We start from the raw sequence: 22,873 nt of genomic DNA, 5'->3' as shown, positions 1-22,873 counted from the left end.
GTCTAATACTTTCTTTTTACTTGTTACAATGTCTCTCATCTCACTTTTAACCAATTCAGGATTTACTTCCTCCCCATACCCTTCTCTTTTGTAAGTAGAAGTGAAGTATCCCCACCAATTTCTACTTCTCCTCAACTAACTCACTATTCTCTCCTTTCATGGTAACAATTTTCTTTTTATTGATATATTTTAGAATACTTTACTGTTCTTTCTAATTTTTTTTAGACTGGCCTCTCATACTCCCTCCTTATTGTTCTTATCCCTTTCTTAACCCATTTATTTATTTTCTCATTCTCTGTTAATTTTTATATCTATAGATTTCATTTACTCTTCTTTGATTTTAGTTTGTTTTTAATTTTTTTAATCTAACATTCTGAAGCATTTTTGAAAAAAAATGTATACATTTATCCTGCAACTTTGGAATCTCCTTTTTAAAAATATCCCATTGTTGATCTACAGTCCCGTGGGCCTATATATCTTTCCACCTCACCATCTTTTTGCCCTATTCCAATCTGATGCCCTTTCTTTTTGTACTAACTTTTTACTCTTCCTATTTGGACCTTAAACTTTATCATATTATAGTCACTACTCCCAAGGTGCTCACCCACACTTAAACCATCTACCTGATTGACTTTGTTACTTGTAACTAATCTAGCAATCCCTCTCCCCTTGTCGCCGTACAAATGTAATCCAGCACACATTTTAGGAATTCCATTCCTTTTTCTCCATTTAATCTTTCCCTGTCCCAAGCAATGAGTGGGCAATTAAAATATCCTAGAATAATAACTTTGTTATTCCTACTCATCTCCCTGCTCTGCCTACAGATTTCCTCTTCCATTTCCTTCCCATAATTAGAGTGTCTGAAGTACAATCCCACTAATGTAACAATCCCTTTTTTGATCTTCGATCTCTAACTGTCTTGGTTATGTCGGAATGTTTTTTTTGTGTACATCAGTCCTCTCAAACAGTATGTATTCCCTTCTTTCGCTAATACTGCCGTTCCTCCTCCTCTCTTACCTATTCTGTTCCTTCTAAAAATAATATAACCCAATGCTTATTTTCCACTCCTGTCCACTTTGCAGCCAAGCTTCTGTTAGTGCTATTAAATCTATATCTTCCTGTGACATAATTCATTCTAACTCACCCTGTTTATTTATCATACTCTTGAGCAGTGCAATCTATGCGCTTTATCTTATTTAATGCTACTTCTTTTCCTTTGTTTTTTGTCCAAGATGAAACCTCGTTCCTTTATTTCAATCTTTTCCTGCTACTGAGTACAGAAACAGGAAGATAGTGCAGGCGAATGCGTGGCTGGAGCAATGATGCAGGAGGGAGGGCTTCAGATTTCTGGGGCATTGGGACCAGTTCGAGGGCAGGAGGGACCTGTACATTGCCACCCCTCTTTCCTCTACCTCTGCCATCTCTCTCTCTCTATCTCAGTGGGGTAATTACCCTCTGAAATTCTTGCTGCAGAAACCTCTCTCTCTCCCCGATGTGTCAGATTGACTCCAACTCTGCCTCAAGTTCCGAGCTCTTGAGCTCAGTTGGAGACACTTCCTGCACGTGTTTGTCCGAGTTAACATCTGCTACTTGAAACCCCCACATCCTGCAGGAACTGCACATCACTGTCCCTTCCTGCGCTGCCATTCTTACTATAAATGCTATTTAAATTTCAATTAAACTACTCTGTTCCTCCTTCCCCCACCTCCCTCAATTTCCACTCCTACTATGGATGTCCTGTTCTCACCTCACTCTCTTTCCTACCCACTCACTCTGTGGTGTGCTCTCAGCTCCAACATAGCTGAGAGCACATAGAGAAGGTAGGTGGCTCATGGTGTTACCCAGTCACTGTGATCTCCTGGGGCTTGGTTTGCTTGATCATTTTTGGGGATCAGAGAGGAATTTCCCAGAGTTTTTCCCTAAATTAGTCTCCGGCTTTGTCCCCCCCTCTCCTGGGAGATTGCATGGCTGCGTGGGGGGAAGGGGGGGTTTGTAGATGGTTAACAGAAGTTACACTATGCTGGGACAGGACAGGCTTGATGGACCACCTGGCCTTTTCCTGTACTTTTGTTAAATTCGTATGAATCGTGGAGATCAGCGCATGGATGAAGTGGATGTACGTTCGAGCAATGATCTTCCAGGACGCAATCAGCAAGGTAAAATTGCATATGATGATCCTCAGTGATACCAGCACAAGATTTCTTTGTTCATAAATTGCAGATTAGCTGCAAAGCAGGTTTCACTACAAATTGTTGCTCACAAGTGTGTTAAAGAAATTTAAATGGCCAAGATTACAGAATCCTCAGGCAGAAGGTATTTTATGTTGTTCGTACTTCCCTCTACGATGAAGTACCTTTTAAATTATAAATGTATCCTGTAAAAAAGAAACACAGCTCTTTAAATCTGCATCACATACATGATGTTCATGCAACCCTCATACAAATATTTAAAAACAGCTCCATCTTGTAAGGCTTGTGCATCTCAAACACGATTCAATACTCAGTGAAAGTGAAAGATTTGCAAGGTGCTGTGGAATGAGCCAGAGAATACCCAAGGGGACTCCAAAATAAAGAGCATAGGTGAAAGCTAGGGAAACCTTTATTTACACCAGGGGAAATAAGAACATTTTACATACACTTTCACAGAACATACAGCAACCCTTTCGCTCATCATCGTCTACATTTATTCCATTTGCTGCTTGCTCACTCTCTCTCTTTTCCGGTATTTACTATGCTTTTTTCACCTTTCCCTATCATTGTGTGCCCATGAGACAATTATCTTTTAGTAAAATGTATAACGTTTCATTGTTTCCATGTGAGCATTTTCTGGTGTACAATTTCCTTCCTGTTCTCCCTCCAATTTGTTCTCAATAAAATTTGTGTATAATAATAATGTATAATAATTTTCCTCAAAGACACAATCTGCTATCATTCATAAATTTAACTGGACCAGCCACATAAATGCTGTGACTACTAGAGCAGGTCAGTGGCTGAATATTTACAATGAGTGGCTCACCTCATGACTCCCCAAAGCCTCTCCACCACCTACAAGGCATTTCAGGGGTGTGATGGAATACTCTCCATTTGCCTGGAGGGGTGCAGATGCAACAACGCTCAAGAAGCTTGACACCATCCAGGATAAAGCAGTCCGCTTGATTGGCACCCCATCCACCAGCTTAAACATTCACTCCCTTCACCACTGGCGCACTGTGGCTGCAGTGTGTACTATCTACGGGATGCACTGCAGCAACTCACCAAGGCTTCTTCGGCAGCACCTCCCATATCTGTTACCTCCACCACCTAGGAAGACAAAGGCAGCAGTTGCATAGGAACACCACCACCTCTACGTGCACAGAAACGGGATAATGTTTCCATCCATGTCACACAACATCCTGACTTGGAAATATATCGCCATTCCTTCATCGTCACTGGGTCAAAATCCTGGAACTCCCTTCCTAACAGTACTGTAGGATCTCAATCAATATCATTGAAACATAGAAGATTGAGAGGGCTTGACAGGGTAGATGCCGAGAGGCTGTTTCCCCTGGCTGGAGAGTCTAGAACTAGGGGGCATGGTATCAAGGTAAGGAGTTGGCCATTTTAGGACTGAGATGAGGAGAAATCTTTTCACTCAGAGGGTTGTGAATCTTTGGAATTCTCTACCCCAGAAGGCTGTGGATGCTCAGTCATTGAGTATATTCAAGGCTGAGATCGATAGATTTTTGGACTCTAAGGGAATCAAGGGATATGGAGATCGGGCAGGAAAGTGGAGTTGAGGTCGAAGTTTAGTCATGATCTTATTGAATGGCGGAGCAGGCTCGAGGGGCCGTATGTCCTACTCCTGCTCCTAATTCTTATGTACTTATGTGAGAGTAACTTCACCACATGGACTATTATCGGTTCAAGAAGGCGGCTCACCGCCACCTTCTTGGGGCATTTAGGGATGGGCAATAAATGCTGGACTTGCCAGCGATGCCCATATCCCGAGAATGAATGTTTAAAAATCTTTCTTTGGAAATTTTTAAATTTAAGAGAATAAAAAATATTATGACGGTCAATTAATCGCAGTTACCTTTTGTGAATAACGCGCTAATTTTTTCGGCGGTTAATTTTTTTAATGCGCGTTAAATCGCGAGAGCTTCACGAGGTTCATCAGAGCCGCCTGCAGCTTTCAGTACACCGCACAATTCCTCACTTTAAACTTCTGTGCATGCACAAAACTTATCTTTTGCAGGTGTCATGTTCTGTGCATGTCTGGCTATTATGTCCTTCTGTGCATGCGTGTCTATTATGTCCTTCTGTGCATGTGCATCGTTGCCAGGGTGACAGTAGAGTGTGAATGCACCACTATCTGTCAGTGGTGTTCGTTATAGAGCCTGAGGACAGCTGCAGGCCGCCCCTCTATCAGCTGTGGGTCCCAGCCAGCCTGCTACTCCGTGGATGCCCATTCATGGCCTACAGGTCAGAGTGTTGCCACAATTTAAACCAAGATTAACTGAGATAAACATTTTAATCGTGAGATTAACCCCAATTAATTTTCTGAATCACTTGGCAGCCCTAAAAACGTAAGAATTAATTCTGCAAAGGAAAATAATTATACGTGTATTTTGCTATGTGAAACAAATTCACATTTATGTCTATACATCTTTATATAAAACAAATATTTTTGAAAAATTAATAAACCACACGAAAGCTCAAGAATGAGATAATAACCACTTGTCAGTTTTATTTTATTAATTCATTTACCTAATATACTGATATTTTAATACAGTTAGAAGGTGTAATTGCTCTATATTCTTAATGAGGAGAGATTATGGGTGAGAAACCTAGTTTTGTTTGATTAACAGTCAATTAAGTTGTAGACATTGTGGAAACAATAGGTTCTTAGAAGGAGGAAGCTGAAACACAGTATTTTAAGATTGCTTTTCATCTGTAAGAAAGAACTGAATACAACAAAAGAAGGGTGAAAGTTACCCTAAAATTGCAAGATTCATTATTTTAAAAGTTTTCCAAGCTTCCCTAAATGTTAGACCTTATCTTGGAGCTGTTCAATTGCTTTTGCTTGTACAGGATCTGCTGCAGCTCTTGAGAAAATGCATGTGAAGGCTGGGAGGACCAGGACTGAGAGTCAATTATGTGGGGAAAAATCACCCAATAATTTGTCCAGTAAGTTTGCATAGGGTAGAATAAAATTGTCAGTGATTGGAGTGACAGAGAAGCTTTACAAGAAGGTTTGCACAGACGTAGGAAGTATGCGCTACATGCAAGATCTTTAATATATTAGATAGGTCTTGTAAAAAATAGTTTGGTTTGAATTTTAGCTCATTTGTAATCTAGTAAAATGTGGAAGATCAGTTAAGCTGGGTATTTAACAAATGAAGAAAACAAGCTTTTTTTTAATTATATGTTTTGACAATACAAAAATATTGCTTTGAGTTTTTAGATAAGTTTAAGTATTGCTAATCAGTTCCCTTATTATTAGAGCTATTTTTAATCAGCATTACAATATTATACATCTTAAACTCCATATTTCCAGTCATCAACTGCACTGATTGACTGTGCTTTGGTTCAATACAAAGCCTCATCAATATTGTTCTATAACTAACAGGAGAGGTGTGAGGGTGGCACAGTATTAAGTGGGGGAAGGAAGGTATGAAAAATCACTGGCAAAATACTGTACCTGCTTACTCTAGGATAATTATGGGTGATCTTAATTCGCCCATCCAGAGAGATCCTAACATTATCCCATTATAGCATCCAAATCTTTTTTTTATATGATTCTAATATTTTTGCCTCCACTATTCCACTTGGAAGTTTATTCCATATACTCTTTGCGTGAAGAAAAATGTCCCGATATCTGTCTAAAAGTACCTTCTCTAGTTTGAACTTGTGTCTCCAAATTCTACTCCCATAGTTTAATTTAAAGTAATATTTTGGGCTAACTTTTTAACAAATTTCTCCGTTGTTTCCTTATAACTCAGACCTCCGATACTGGGGATCATCCTGGTGGTTCATTTCTGCACTGCTTCCAGCGCATGGAACGTTTCTTGGCGACCAGAATCGGACACAATATTCCAAGGTGCAGTCTGACCAGCGCAGTATGACTTATATTTAACTGTTTTGACTTTGTAGTTCAACATCCTATTGGCTTTGTTGGTTGCTATTCTGCTTTGGTTGGGCATTTTTAGTGTCTGGTGTACTAAGACACCTCGGTTTCTTTCAACTTCATCCTTGGCTATTTCAACATGATTCATGGAGGTGACGCATCAACTATTTTTCCTTCCTATGTATAGTACTTTATACTTGTATGCATTAAATTTCATCCGCCATTGTTCTGTCCACTTGTGTAGCTTGTCCAACTCATTCTGTAATTTCTGAGCTGTATCTTCAGATTCCACTGCCTCTGCTAGTTTGGTATCATTCTTTGTTGCCTGTTGCCCAGGGCTGCTATGGTTTCTGTTTCATGTACATTTTCTGTGGTTTTTTTTTCATTTACCAGATCAAGAGGAATATTGCCTCTAGTGGCATCCTTGATGCACTGGATCAAGAAACAGCCATGCATTACATTTACCAACTCTAAACCACTTGGGGTTTCTGGCTTTATATTTGTTTGACTGAAGTCTTTCATTAAAATAACCTCCCTGTTCTCGTATATCCTTTTTATCTCTTCGGTTGTCCATCTATTACTGACCGGGTAGTCTATAGAATATCCCTAGCATTAGCTAGGATTTTTTTTGCATTAGAGATATCTGACCAGAGTCATTCATTTTGTAGCTTTCTACTTCCCACAGGATCAAATTCTTTAACCTTCCAGGTGTCCTTAATACATAGGGCTGGACTACTAGTTTTTGTCCACTCTCTCTGCTTTAAACACTCCATACTCCTGAATGTAACTGTTAAATTTAATGATGATCTGTGCCAATACCTACCCATTGACTGCCTTCTACCCTATGATTTGTCTCATTTTGTTTCCTCCATACCCTCCCTACATATCTAGTTTAAATGTACTCCAAGGCCTTCCATTGATTTAAGATTAGTGAAAATCTGAAATTCCCAACCTCTCAAGCATATTTGAAAAGAGGCATTGGAAAAAGTTTCAACTGATGTGCTCATTTTTTTTTAAATGGAATTTTTTTTTTGCAAAGCTACTCAATGTTCCTGGCTCAAAATATATCCATTAATCGTGGGCCTACTAATAAACAATGGAAGTGATTTCTCTCTTCTAAATAGTCGCCAACAAAATGGAAAATTGCAAAATGTTTGTTAAAAATGATTTTCTCCATTTCCAATTCTTTACATACTGTAGGATTTATCGACTCAAACCCCTAGAGTCTTACTATTTTGAGCAACATTAAGTGTTCTCTTCTATTTGGCACTAAACTGGTTGCCTCAGTTAGAGAGGTTACAAAAATGACTGATGCAAGTTGCAAAAATTGACAGTGTTGCAGTAGGGAATGCTCTTCTAAGCTTGGGATTAAAATGTATTGTTGGGAAAGAGCAGAAAGGGCTTTGCTCCACATCTGGCTCTTGTCGTACCTGACTTGGGAGCACTTGATAACGACCTTGGGTGCCATAAGTAGGAAAGTGTTGCTGCATTCCTCGTCACGGACATCCCTCACTTTGGTGGGCACAAGTAAATAAATAAAATTTCACTCAGGGCAGTTGAAGAGTCTTTTTTAATGATGTTTTTAACTGCAATTAATCTTCTTCAAGAGAAAAAAAAAGTCTGCAGAAAAGGTCATAATCAGTGTGTTGTAGGTCTGAAATTCCATTCTGGTCATGGAGGTGACGACATAAAATTCTACTTTATCACAGCATTGAGGCCATCTTTCATGGTACGTGATCATACAAACCAAGCTTTGCTAAAACTAATCACTAAGGCAATCTATGTGGCAGAATTCCATAAACCAATATATGTGGAATGCCAAGAGCAGTGGTGTGTTTGTAAATACACCAACATTCTCATTTACATGGAATGACATAGAATTTACAGCACAGAAACAGCCCCAACTGGTGTTTGCAGGTGTTTATGCTCCACATGAGCCTTCTTCCACCTTACTTCATCTAACCTTATCAGCATATCCTTCTATTCCTTTCTCCCCCATGTACTTATCTAGCTTCTCCTTAACTGCATCATTACCAGTGGCTTCAATAGCTCTGCTCCTGATGGTTGTCTTAAAGTAGTTTAAAACCCAAAACAAATTACCTGATCAATAGGCTGCAACACTGAATTTCTAATCTCATCTGCTTTTCCCCTGGTGTTTGCCAGAGGAAGACCAGATAATAAGATTAGATTTTAGAAATTAGCTGTCTAGAAGGAGGGCAATTTTTCTTTTTTGCTCTATTGGTCAAAACTGCAACACTAGACACGCTTATTTGAACTATCAAAATGCTTTTCTTAACTCATAGGCCTGCTCCCTTCTGCCACCAAACATATCATAGTATTTTAGGGTAACCTTGCTTCAGAGGTACTACTTTCTCTGGACTTGGCTGCGATGCCTCTTGCAGTCAAATAGCTTGATGACACTCACTTTTAAGGTTCACTAATAGGTAGCTGGAGACAAGTTATCGGATGGTGTCCAATGTACCTCTTCAGGAGAGGGGAGTGGAGAGAAAACAACTAAGAGTGGGTTAGATGGGAGATAGATAAACAGGTACATAGAGTAAATGGGGGAATTGAAAACACTACCTGGGTGCTCAAATCATGCAGCCTATTCCTTCTGTCGAGTGCTGTTTCAAATCGTCTTTTATCATTTTCACCTTCTGTCATCTGCCTAGACTGACAAAACTCTTTCATCCTTTCTATTTTAATGCAAATATCCTGTCGCATCAGCTTCCTGTCAAGTGGAAGAAATGTGAGATGATAGATAAAACTTTGGCACTGTTTTTTTCCTGAGATAAGGGTAACTCAGATACAATCTTAGGCAAAAAGGAAGGATGTCCTATGTGTGTACCAGACAATGATGAGGTAGATTTAACCTGTGTGCCAAGATCAAGGTTAGTAAAATAACTGTCTCGAGTGAAAGAAATTTAAACTCTTGAAAATCTATAGGCTCAAAAAAATTCGTGCACAAAGCCAGAGACAAGACTCACATAGTTTTGAAGGCATCCTTCATAAACTGGGATGTTCCTTCACTTTCAACCCTGCTTTGGTGGGTAGATAGGCAAAAATAGCAAGAGCACGGGCTCTCAGCGATCACAAAAAGTGCCGGTGATCCTGCAACATCTTATGATATATAGAATTACTTGCACATTACACCTAGTGGGGTGAAGTGGTAACAGTTGGCATTCACAATGATCAGTGATTTTCACTGTGCCCAGCTGCTGGCTGTAAAACACACACTTTGGTTTCATCAGGAAAAGCGAAAATGAAAAAGTCCTCATCTCTTCAATGGCAAACCTCCTACAACCACAGCAGGAAATTGAGGGGAAATTGTCCTTTGCTTCACTGGAACAAGCTCATGCTTCAGTAACAGATAATCAGTCTTCAGATTCTAAGAAATAAACAGTGCTCTATACAGACAGAAAAGGTAAGGAAACCAGGAAACAAGGAAAGCTCAGCCATACTGTACTACCAGTGCAACTCCAAATTGAAAAAAATAACGGTTTCACTTTCCTCATTTAGTAACAATACATAAAAGGCGAATAAACTGGAATACCGCACAAATAAAATCACCATCGAAATATACATAGATGTCCCACTTTGTTATAGGCAGGTTATTCTGACCTGGGGCCAGAAATTTATAAGCCGTTATAACTGCCCTCTGAGTGACCATACGAATTTATAAGAAACTACAATTATCTGTATTTGCCTACTTGGATCACCTTCCTAAAAGAAATATTTGAACAGTAGCCTGAAAAGGGATAGGCCAGGGTAGTAGCTAAACATTACAACAGTGCTCCAGACTTTCCATGATCAATGCTACAGGAGATCCTCAACAGAGCATCAAAAAGTTAATGGAAACTCATCAGTATATTGAGAATCACAAGGCCACTTGGCCAATGATAGCTCATCTGTCACAAATTCCAACTGTTCCCTAAATGATTCCAAGAATTCACTAGTCTAATCAGCACCCATTCCACATGTTGATCAATCTTTGTGTGACGAATTTGCTTTTCACTAGTTTGATCCTAAGATCCCATGTTCAACTGACACTGCTAATTTGAGGTAGTGTCCCATATTCCATATTTACCTTTTCTGTACTGTTTACTACCTTGTTAATTTCTATAAGGTCACCTCTCAGTTGCCTCCTTTCAGAGCTGAAAAGTTCAGATTCCACCAGTCTTTCTTCATTACAGAGTTCTCCTGTGACAGAGATCAACCGTGTGGCTCTTCTCTGTATCCCTTGAGGGCAGGTCCCCTTGCAGCTTAGTGACCAGAACTGGACATAGAACTCAAGGGCTAAAGAGTTCAGCATTTTAGTCACCCATTGCTATAACACCACCATTCATGGAGTACTTATGGCACACATTTGTTTCTTCCTATGTGCAACACTTTACACTTATCTGTATTAAATTTCATCTGCCACTGTTCTGCCCCCTCACATATTGAGTTTAACTTATTTTGTAGTTCTCAGGCTGCCTCCTCAGATTCAACTGCCCCTCAAATAGTGCCTGTGAAATTTTCCTTGTAAAGGAATATTCACCACTAACTAGCATCAATTAGTTACTTCTCAAGAAGAGATGGGACCTTATAAGGCACTTAACTGGATAGAGAAGTAAACCCAAAACAATACTTCCAGATACTCCAGGACAAGAGGATGCAGGTTCGGAGCAGTAAAAGATAAATTTAGAACAGACGTCAGGAAGTATTTCTTTACAGAGGCTGATCAATAGCTGGAATGCGTTGCCAGGAAGTGTTGTTGAGGGCAGAACACTGGATATATTTAATAAACAGTTAGACATCGTAATGGGAAGATGACCGTGTTGGGATTCCAAAAGGATGAGATAAAACAGTTGAAGGGCCTTCAATAGAGCCTATCTTGTGAAATGCATTGTGAATGACCTTTGACATAGAAAAGACATTTCCAATGGAAAATAGATGATGACTGATTTCCAAAAAGGAGTAGGTTTTGGTTGACCTCTTTAGCAAAGTTCAGTTATCTGCTCTGTGTTCAAACTTCCTAAAATGTAGGCTTCCCATCTTCCACCTTCCATAAACTTGAGCTCATCCAAAACTCTGTTGCCTGTATTCTAACTCGCACCAAGTCCCATCCTTGCTGACCTCCATTGGTTCCCGTTCTGGGAACGCCTCAATTTTAAAATTTTCATCCTTGTTTTCAAATCCCTCCATGGCCTCACCCCTCCCTATCTCTGTAACCTCTTCCAGCCCTACAACTTTCTCTGCACTCCTCCAATTCTCGCCTGTTCCACATCCCTGATTTTAATCGCTTCACTATTGGCGACCGTGTCTTCAGCTGCCTAGGCCCTAAGCTCTGGAATTCCCCCCCTAAACCTCTCCACTTCACTATCTCCTTTAAGATGCTCCTTAAAACCTACCTCTTTGGTCAAGCTTTTGGTCACCTGATCTAATATCTCCTGATTTGGCTCAGTGTCAAATTCTGTTTGATAATCGCTCCTGTGAAGCGCCGTGGGATGTTTTACTATGTTAAATGCTATATATAAGTGCAAGTTATTGTTGTTGTTATAAATAATACAACATTGTTTAATAACTTCTTTATACAGAGTTTTGCTAACACTTTATAGAACATGAACTGTGCATTATACATACACCAATCAATAGCATTACTGTTGAATACTATAAAAGAGGAAGATTAAGGGAATATATAAATTATTTTTTCCCTGAATGAGTGCAAAATCTGAACTTTGCCACAGTATATTGATATAAAAGCAGAGATACACTGCTATACTCGCAGGATTAGTGGGAGTTCTTCTGCTTTAATTAACATGTTTTGTGGATAACAAATGACAGCAAGGCAAGTTGCAATTTCTAGAATTTTATACTCAGCATTAATGTATTTCCAATTGTTGTTATTAATGGATCCTTTTTTTCTATATTTAGCCAAGCTGCTGAAAATGACGCTGCAAATTTCATCAAGAATTTGTAATTCCCAAAGGAAAAAAAAGAACTTTCCTAACCTGAGAGCAGTGGTAACCTGGCGGAGCAGACAGTCAGCCTGTTATAGAACAAGCCCTATTATTAAGCAGGGGGATTGCACAGCAGACCAGAGTCAGAAGACTACATCAAACGTTGTAAAGAGGTTGAAGATAGGATAGTGCATCATTATTACAGTCACTGAGGAAATTGATGGTGATTTTGACCAGGATGGTCTCAATACTGGGCGCAGGGAAAAAAAAGCACAATGGAAAAGATTCAAGCTGTTACTGGTTCGAAGATTGTGACTTAATATGGCTGGTGCTGGAGACTTGGGGTAGAGCGCAAATGGGGTGGGGGTGGAATCAACAGAGGCAGGGAATGCTAATGTTATGGTGTGGGCTTATGTAAGATTGGCAAAGGAGGAGGTGAAACTGGAGGAACGGGGACTGGAAAGCAGAAGAACATATGATAATGGGAAATAATAGAAGAAGCTGCGATATAAGGGCAGCAGAGAGTCTAGGGGAGCTGTGGCGAAAAGCTGGTGGTAGCAGATCAACCGCCTGTGATACACCCTGCCCAATTTTCCTTGGAAGAATCAGGCTGGGTGTATCATGGTTGGCCATCAGCTAGCAGCAGTTTTTCGCCACCACTAAAAATGAAAATTGGCCCCCATGAGTGGAAAGAGTGAAAATCGAACACTCTAGCTTTCAGAAAAATACATGGATTATTAATTACGGAATGTGGTGAGGTGCCAGCCATCACTTAAAACAAATAATCACATCATAAAACTTTGCCCACATAACAAGTCGCTGCACTCCATAAGTATTTCATTGTGTGAAATTTAGGATATTTCAACGACTTAATGAATCACTACATAAATCCAAATATATTATAAATTAATTGACACTCAAGTAGCTGGAGTTGGATTGGCCAGAATGACTGGGTTAATCATTAAACTTTGCAGCATTACAACTGCACTGTAGTAAAAGAAGATCCAATTATTTCAGCAGAAATATATAACTTTTTAAAGAAATATTTCACTGTTCTTGTAAAACAGCCTGAGAACAAACCCGATTTTGCAATGAAAAGTATAAGGAATTTATGTCTGAACAGCTCTTTTTACTGTTACTTGCCACAGACAACTGGCCATAAAGAACTTGTAATTATATATGGATGTTCCAAAGCACTTCAAATATAATAAACTACTTTTGAAATGCGGTCACTGTTATGTAGGCAAATACAGCAGCCAATTTGCATGCAGCAAGGTCCCTCAAACAGCAAACAAGTGACTAGATAGAAACATAGAAACATAAAAAATAGGAGCAGGAGTAGGCCATTCGGTCCTTCGAGCCCGCTCCGCCATTCAATATGATCATGGCTGATCCTCTATCTCAATACCATATTCCCGCTCTCTCCCAATACTCCTTGATGCTTTTTGTGTCTAGAAATCTATCTAGCTCCTTCTTAAATATATTCAGTGACTTTGCCTCCACAGCCTTCTGTAGTAGAGAATTCTACAGGTTCACCACCTTCTGAGTGAAGAAATTTCTCCTCATCTCAGTCCTAAATGTCCTACTCCGTATCCTGAGACTGTGACCCCTCGTTCTGCATCCAGTCTGTCTAGCCCTGTCAGATAATCTGTTTTTGGTGGTGTTGGTTGAGGGATGAATATTGGCCACGACACTGGGAGAACTCTTAGCTCTTGTTCAAATAATGTCATGGGATCAGACAGTCTGGGCCTAGATTTAATACCTCATTCAAAAATAGAACATCCAACAATACAGAACTCCCCCAGTACTGCTATAAACAATCAACCTAGATTATGTGCTTAAATCTTTAATAGCACTTGAACCCAGAACCTTCTGACATAGGCAAGAGTCCTACCAACTGAGCCAAGCTAACATTCAGCTACAAGAGTTGTGACACTTGTGCATTGTCTCATATGCCACACTGATTTGGTTTGGATTCTGCAGACCTGTATCCATAAGCTTGCTCCCTACATTTACAGTGTTATATCAAAACAACAGAATCATAGAGCTAACTATTCATGATCTCCTGGAATCTGAACGATATGAGCACCAGTGTAAAAGTCCCTATAACAAAGGAACTTGACAAGTGAGGTACTTGATCCTATTGTTCTGTGAAAATTAGTTTGTTCTGATTGATTGTCACAGCTTTTCACCAGTGGCTTTCAACACAGTGCTATTAAATCAAATTGTTTAGGTACATTTAAAAAAGAGACAGGAGTTAGGTAAAATCAACCATGTTGTGTAATACTAAGCTATACAGATCAAGATTTCGTTGGTACAATCAATTGGATAATTCTTGGGTTTATTTATCATGGATGGACATGCCACATAAGTAAGCTGTGAGCAAAGGTGGCCTTAAAAGCATAAAAACGTAATATTGTTTTTGCTTCAGAGCTACAGGATCTTGCTTCAACAAAATTAGGTGTTCCCATCTATCCCATTCTGGAATAATCATTAAGTGATGTATTCTCATTTAAATACTACAGTTCAGTTTATTTGCCTTTCAGACTAACGTAAGGAATCTTACAACACCAGGTTATAGTCCAACTGTTATATTTGAACTATAACCTGGTGTTGTAAGATTCCTTACATTTGTCAACCCCAGTCCATCACCGGCATCTCCACATCATTTCAGAGTAACAACCACTACAGTTCATTTCATGTATATTATTTTTTCCCTCCAACACTGGAACGTCCTTCACCCTCCACAGGCAATCCCCAGAACACAAACATAATAGTGAAGTTACTTTTGTAACACACAAGTTAAGATACTTTCGAATCTCAAAGAAACCCAATGGCACAACACACTCACATATTCTGGTGGGTGCATTCATTAGGTAAATATGGTATTCAATGGCTTCCAAAAATATATATTTATTTCCTCCCAATAAGCTTCCTTCATATTAAGTAGCCTTGTAAACAATGAACTAGGAAATAAAATGGTGACCGGTAGCCATCAGAAATCATTGACAAATCAGTATTAATCAACATTAATTACTAAATCTTTCATTTTGCTTTAAAGAACGGTCAAAAGTCCTTAGACCAGATGGCTTGCTTTTGTCATGGTTTCTAGTCAGATGCTTTATCTTGTGTGCTCCAGTCCCTAAAGGTCATTTGACAAGGTTAATTTTTGCATATTTATGAGTTAAATTTCTTCTGTTCCAATCACTAGCAATTGTATTAACTATTCTTCTAGAAGGCCCCCTACTGAAATGTTAACGACCACCAGAGTTACCAACACACCACCTTCAAAGTAGTGCACCATCAGTTATCTTGAATAGAAAACAAAAAAGAAAAAAAGGATCAAGTTAATTGTGATTTCCAAACTAATTTCATTAAAGGTGACCCAAGGTGTCTAATTTTAAGGGCCACCAATATATTCATACTGGCTGGAAACAAAAAAAAAGCAAATTTAGAAATTGTAGTGTGGTCAGTCTTGTCGTTGATATAGTGGTCAGTGTTTCTCTCTCATTCTTCTACTTGCTTATTCTATTCTTTTCATTGCTCCCCCCCCAATATTTTGTCTTTTCATTCTCTTGCCTCCATTTACCACAACTCTTTATTTCAATCCCCTGCTCAATTTTTCCTCTGATTAGCTCATTCCCAAGGCACAACTTTTGTAGACATAGAGGGGTCACAACAACACAACATGTCGATTGAGATTTTCAGTAGGTTACAATCAAAATACAATCATCACTCAGAATTAAAGGCTGATACCTGGATTAGGGCTTATGGAAAATTTTGAATCAGATTTTTAACATCAGCATAGTATAGAGTAACAAGAACTTAGCTACTGCTACAGATGTGGAGTTGGTTGGGGGGAACGGGGAAGGAAGAAAGGGAACACAGATGAAAGAGAGTAAAATAGAAATCTGCGCAAAGTTTGATTAAAAAGGTATGGGACATTATGCGAAAGTCTGTATTCCCCTTCCCAACCATCTGTGTTCAGAGCAGACACTCATTCTTCAATCCTGCCCATTCTGCTCACGAACTGGCTCCTCAAATAGTGGTTCTCTCTCCAAAAAGTTAGTAATTTACTGCTTCCATGAACTTTTTGGAATGAGATTCAATTAGAGCCAGAAATACCATTTCAGGAGCCACTACACAAACGGCTGTGGGGGAGGTGGGGTGGGGGGAGTGGAAGGAGGGTTGGCAGGTACGTTTAGCTAACAGAGTGGCTTATGCAGTCAGTATGGTTGCTAAAACCAGAGGACGTTCAGCAAGAGTGCAATGTGTGTTTAAGAAAACAAAAAACAAAAATACTGGAGATATTGGAAATCTGAAAGAAAAACAAAACAAAAATATGCTGGAAAACTCAGCAGGTCAGGCAGCATCCATGGAAAAGATGGAAAAGTTAACGTTTTAATTGTGTACCGCTTGGTCAGAACTGGAAGATATTGCGGATGGACTGCTAGTAAGAAGGAGCAGAGCAAGGGAAGGGGAAAGACCCACATACACAACAAAAGAAATAGAATGAGCTGTAAAGAGATTAGGTGGAGATGGTTAAATGACAGAAGTGATAATAGCGCAAGACAAAAGGGGGCCACGATTCGAGAAATAAGGTTATCAGATGATTGTATTTTTCGACATTTGTTGATTACTGGAACATTATTTCTGTTACTGTATGCTAATACTGTATGCTAAATGTTTTCTCTAATGATAACATTGTTTTCCTTTGAGTATCTGATGTCATTTGGAAGATAGGCCAGGGGAGGGGGGAGTGGGAGGGGTTCCCGGTAGTGTGTGAATATTTGCAAAGAACCCCCACACAAAAATCATTGGCTCAGATGGATCACTTTCAGTCCAAAGTACTCTGCCAGTGGGCGTCTTTTTAAATAAAATAAAATATTTGCATATCCTCTAACTAGTAAGAGATGGTTTTAATTGAAGTTACTAATTTTCCCTCCCATAATGATGCACCCTACAGGTCTCGGCTTGTACCTAGCACCATTCCAATAATGCAGTATGCAACAGCTGCCTGTGTGTTCCCCTAAGTAACTTCATTCAGTTATGAGGAATGCAACAGAGGCATCCAGATCACAGTAGTGGTTGAGTACATAAGTACACAATAGGAGAGTGAGATAGTTGGGAGGTGGGGACTGCAGGGGGGGGGAGGTCACACAACAGTCTGGGCTGTTTAGGTCAATTGTTCTTTTCCAGTTCTCTAGAAACAAATCTTATCCACCTATCCCAATTTTCTCCTCTGCTAAAGACAGTGGGAAACAATTTTACAACACCAAGTTATAGTCCAGCAATTTTATTTTAAATTCACAAGCTTTCGGAGGCTTCCTCCTTCCTCATTTACCTGAGGAAGGAGGAAGCCTCCGAAAGCTTGTGAATTTAAAATAAAATTGCTGGACTATAACTTGGTGTTGTAAAATTGTTTACAATTGTCAACCCCAGTCCATCACCGGCATCTCCACATCAAAGACAGTGGGGTTAGGGTTGCCGAGCCTCCAGGATTGTCCTGGAGTCTTCAGGAATTAAAGATTAATCTCCAGGACATTGCTACGAGCAACCCAAGAGAAAAATCGTATGGACATTAAAAAAAATGTGCATGATTGTTTTCATTTTCTTTCAACTTTTATTAGTTATAAAAATATTGGAGACAGGATAAAAAGGCTGTTTGACTGAGAGTCAAGCATCATCCAATCGGGTAATTAAGAGCCTGTTTGCTTTCCAATTGGCATGGGAAGGAAATGCGTTGCAAGGATGGATGTGTCGGGCGATCAATGGCAGGAGTGTGGGGATGGGGTAGGGGTTGGAGGAGAGAGCTCATGTGATGAAACCGCCGGGAATATGTCCAACCAGAGTTGGCAACCTTAAGTGGGGTCTATTTTGACTGACCGGTGGGACGCGCTGGTCGGCCGCCCATTCCAGTGGTGAAGAGGCCCGGTCTCACTTAAATCTGGCAGGCGAGCAGTGGGGCACCAAACATGGATCTTCTTAGACTGGACGGCCCAATTCCGCATCTACATGATGGATGCAGTCTCAACAACATACTTAAAATCATAAATAGAGTTTTCATCCTGCAACACAGCTTTCCCCATCGGTTTCTCTGCTCACTGACATGTTTAATTTTGCTCAGCAGTGCGTTTTAAACTATCAGCATTCTGTTTCTCGTAGCCCATCTAAGAAAGGAAGAAGTTTGCACTGTGTTACTGCAACAGCTACTCATAAAGTCAGCACATACTCTGCTTACCGACAATTTAATTTCAAACTCTGCAATACTATTGAGCTGTATTATACTTCCTGACACTGGCATTTCAAATCATGTTGATTAAAATTAAAGTGCTGTGAAGGACAAAAACTGACTGGTACTGCAAGAATAACTCTTGCAATTGCACAAAATTTTAGCCATTTCTTCCATTTTGGTCCCACAATTTTTGCCACGCCAAATCAGTTACCCTAATCTAAAGAATTTACTGAGCCATCAGTGTATAATTCATCTTTTTATCCATCTGTGTTTCTTAAAGAAACAAATTACACACTTGTTCGGCATCAAAATGTCCTTCCAGTTTTATTTAAACTCAGCTATTTTCTACATACAAATGCATCCTTGCTAAATGTCAACACTATTAATGATCTACCTGGCAAAGCAGGCTTTTTATATCTGTATCAACTGGGGTTTTCATGATAAGCAGAACAAAGATGCACAAAACTACATGATCTTTAGATGGAAGCTGCTTTAAAAGGGGCTTGAAATTACAGTGTGAACCTCAGCCTATGAATGCATTCTATGAAATTTCTTTGTCTGCTATTTAAATTGAGGTAATTAAACCAGTCTCTGTCCTGAATTGGAGGAATAGAATTTGTATACAACAAAGATAAATCTCAAGTATGCTGTAATACAAAGTGAAACACAGAATGAAAGGATTATTGACGTATACTGACTAGACTTTATGCCGATTCTTGGAAGTTTCTACCGATCATCCGTCGAAGTTGTGACAGAAAATCCGGACAAATCCTGTGGAAATTCCAGGCTTTAAAGTTTAATTGTTGAGAGAGGAACTCTGTGCATACGTGTAATTACACATGTGCAAAACTTTCTCCTGGGCAGGTGAATTCAGTTGCAGCAAAGCAGTGTAAACAAGGTACTGCCAGGAACCCATATGGCAACTAACAGCCTCAGATTGAAAAATAGTCCATCATAGAATCTACAAATTGGACCAGCTCTTAATCTACTCATCCCCATTGTATACACTTATATCTTGTTTCTAAAATTCCTAACTAATAGATAGTCTCTGGACAGCTACTAAATGAGCCTTGACTACAGTGTTCCATACAATTAAGAATTCATCTGACCTCTATCTGATCCTCTACTTTGTCCCCCGGCAGTCAGTGTCTGTGAAATGTGGTCCCTCTGCTTTTCCACCAAATTTCATTGGCTTTTTCCGCTGCTCATGCAGAGACTTGCTTGACAAACTGCCCACTCTGTTAATTTTACCTTTTGTTCCTACGGTTTCATACCTTATCTTCTAATGATAATTAATTTTACCCCTATTTTCTGAGAACTCTTCTAATTGGAAAGTCAACCAGAAATTTCTTATCTCTATTTGACTAGAGAACTTTCAGAGTATCAGCTTGGTGTCAGTTTTGGTTTGTCCAAGGAGATCACAACATACACTTTGTTTGTGCTGCATGTTACCTGCCAGACTCGACTTTGTTAAGTCTTAGATTAAGTCTATGTTTCCACATTCAGAACAGAGTTCATTATCACTGCTTTCACAACAATTTATTTCTAATGGACAGAGGTGGTCACTAAGCTGGCTCTCTTAGCTAGGAAGGTATAGAAGCTTTAGAGGCACTGAAAGAGGATAACGCCCCAAAGGTACAAGGAAATGGCTGATGGAATTGGTCATGTTTTGGCAGGGATCTTTAAAGAGCCATTAGAATCAGGAGTTGTACCAAAGTATTAGAGAAGAGAGGACAAAACAACTATCTTTTTTTTAAAAAAAAAGCAAAAGGACCATAAGTTACAGACATCATATGGAGAAAATGTTAGAGCTTATTCAGAAAAAGGATATTATGAAACAACTAGATGAGTATCAAGTCACCAAAACAAGTCAGCATGGCTTTATGCAGGAAAATTATGCTTGACAAACCGGTTAGACTTCTTTGAAGAGGTATCAGAACTCGTGGATAAAGGGAACTGGAATTATTGTTTACCTAAATTTCAGCAAGGCGTTTGATACACAATTGCATAGAGTGTTGGTCCAGAAAGTAGAATAGCATGGGCAATTATTAAAGTACATTGGCAACTGAATGTAAGTCAATGCAAATTGATGCTGGGCCCGTGTAACTACTTTGTAATACCCCCCACTTATACTTGATTCCTTGCCTGAGCTGGAGGTGTGCTTCGTAGCAGAACTGGAACCAAAGGTATCGCTGCACCTGAAATTGAACATAGACTGTGGCAACTCTCCAGCAATCATGACAGATACCTCGAACGCCTTTTCCTCTCGAATGCCTTTTCCTAATTCTTGAGCAGTATTCACACTTCCGAAAGTCATGCCACTTTGGAATCAAGTATGAGCAACTCACTAAGCTGGATTTGCAATTTTCCATGCAAATTTTAAAACCAGAAATTGACATTGACTGAAACGGAACAGACGGACCTTGGTGGGGCAAGGAAACACAGCAGGCATCAGCTGAATAAAAATGGCATTAATGACTGTGTAGAATAAACAAAGGATTACCTGACCATAATAGTAGCACTATGGTGTGAATTTCTTGGTATCTCAAGGGGATTCTTTTCCCCTTAAGAGAACTTGGCAATATCCTATTTGTATGTGGAATGTGGACAAAAGAGGGAAATTGCTGAAATGAACACTTCCAATTTAATCAAAGAACAGTTTTGGAGTGAATTAGAAAACACACCAAGCGCAATCTATTTGCAAATAACTCAAATAGTAATTTTACCGGTCTCCCTTTGGCTTCCGTTTTTGTACTGTCTTCCCTTTTGGCCGCCTCTCACTGCCTGAACAAGGGTTACCACCTGGGCCTGTTACCCGTATTGACTCCAGGCCTTTGGAAGATTTTTTGAAGGTGAATTCCACAGGCTCTCCTTCTTTTAAACTCCTGAATCCATCCATGTAAAGTTTGCTCTATAGATTCAAACACAAAAAAGGAATAAATTACTATATTCATCTTTGCTAAGTAAGGACTGATTCTAAGAAATAAATGCGGTCGGATGCATAGCTAGACTTTTGGTAATATTAATGAAGCAACACATTAACTTATTTTTATAATTCTCATTTTCATTGGGACTTTATAACACATAAATTAATTAGTACCCCGGAAGAATCCCTTGATAATATAAACAAAATAACGTTACAACAGTGACTACACTTCATTGGCTGTAAAGCGCTTTGGGATGTCCTGAGGTTGTGAAATATATAAATGCAAGTCTTTCTTTCTTACGATGGCCTAATGAATCATACAGACCAGACAGTTCCCAGGTTTGATACTCAGTTGTGCTGAAGTATCTGATATTCAGCCAAGGCAGCAATAGGGGCCTTGACTGGGTAAAGGGGAAGATCAGCCAGGAAGATGTTCCAATACTGGAAAGCCTGGGATTGCCCTCGATTGTGAGGTCTGTTTCATCCAAGACTTTGTCCAGTGAAAATTCTGGTGCGTAAGTTAGGAAAGTAGATAATTGGACTGTGAATAATGGAGATAACACGGTCGTTGGTTATAATAAGGACCTCGGCACTCTAGAGTATTAATACATTGATCCAGCTCTCCCTTTCTTCCCCTTCCCTCCACAATTTTCTTGCCCCCTCTCCTGTAAGCGCTGACTCCTATGAAAGTACAATCCCATGGGTGCTGACAGTGTTCGTGAATTCTTGGCTGAATGGCCTAAACAGCGAGTGTCAGAAAGTTAATCTATAGGGAGGGTTTCACAGATGAGACCTATCTTGTCCTCGCCAATACCCACATACATGGATTTAGTTGTACAGAGCCTCAATCAGATCCCATTTGAAATACTGCGTTCAGTTTTGGGCACCAAACCTCTGTAAAGATATATTGGCCTTGGAAGGGGTACAGTGCAGATGCACCAGAATGATACCAGGTCTTAAAGGGTTAAATTACAAGGACAGCTTACATTAACTTGGCTTGTGTTCCTTTGAGTTTAGACGGTTGAGGGAAAAGCTAATTGAGGTGTTTAAAATGATAAAGGGATTTGATATGGTAGATACAGAGAAACTATTTCCCCTAATGAGGGAATCCAGAACAAGAGAGCATAATCTTAAACTTAGAGCTGGATTATTTAGGAGTGAAATCAGGAAACTCTTTTTCGCACAAAGGGTAGTGGAAATCTGGAACTCTCTCCCACAAAACGGTGTGGAGGCTGGGTCAATTGAAATTTTCAAGACTGAGATCGATAGATTTTAGATTTTTGTTGGGCAATGGTATCAAGGGATATGGAACAATGGTGGATAAATGGAGTTGAGGTGCAGATCAGCCATGATCTAATTGAGTGGTGGAACAGGCACGAGGGGCTGAATGGCCTACTCCTGTTTCTATGTTCCTGTTCCTATGCAGACAGCACAAGGAGAAAGACAGTTCACCATATGAAGGAACCGGAAGAATATGTGAGAATAGTCAAAAAAAATTTAATGGGTGACTTCAGTCTAATATGAATTGGAAAAGCCCCAAGTGGTCTAGAATCAGAACTGGTAAATATAATGCATGACTGCTTCATGACCTAGCGCATCAGAAAAACTACGAGAGGCAGTGCTCACCACGACCTGGCATTTGTAAATGATCCAGAAAATGTACAA

The 22,873-nt window shown here is 39.6% G+C and overlaps 1 protein-coding gene across 1 annotated transcript in view; it reads right to left on the bottom strand.

Moving 5' to 3' along the window:
* Positions 1–22,873, bottom strand: part of LOC137321493 (protein lin-28 homolog B-like) — a 170,142-nt gene that overhangs the window by 61,019 nt on the left and 86,250 nt on the right. The window contains exon 3 of the mRNA XM_067983883.1: positions 21,009–21,193. Coding sequence (XP_067839984.1) covers positions 21,009–21,193 — 185 coding nt within the window. The remainder of the gene's footprint in view (positions 1–21,008; positions 21,194–22,873) is intronic.

Source organism: Heptranchias perlo, chromosome 5, assembly GCF_035084215.1.
Source record: "Heptranchias perlo isolate sHepPer1 chromosome 5, sHepPer1.hap1, whole genome shotgun sequence".
NCBI classification, from domain to species: Eukaryota; Metazoa; Chordata; class Chondrichthyes; order Hexanchiformes; family Hexanchidae; genus Heptranchias; species Heptranchias perlo.
The sequence above is the reverse complement of the archived record's forward strand: the minus strand, read 5'-3'. Positions and strand labels throughout refer to the sequence as shown.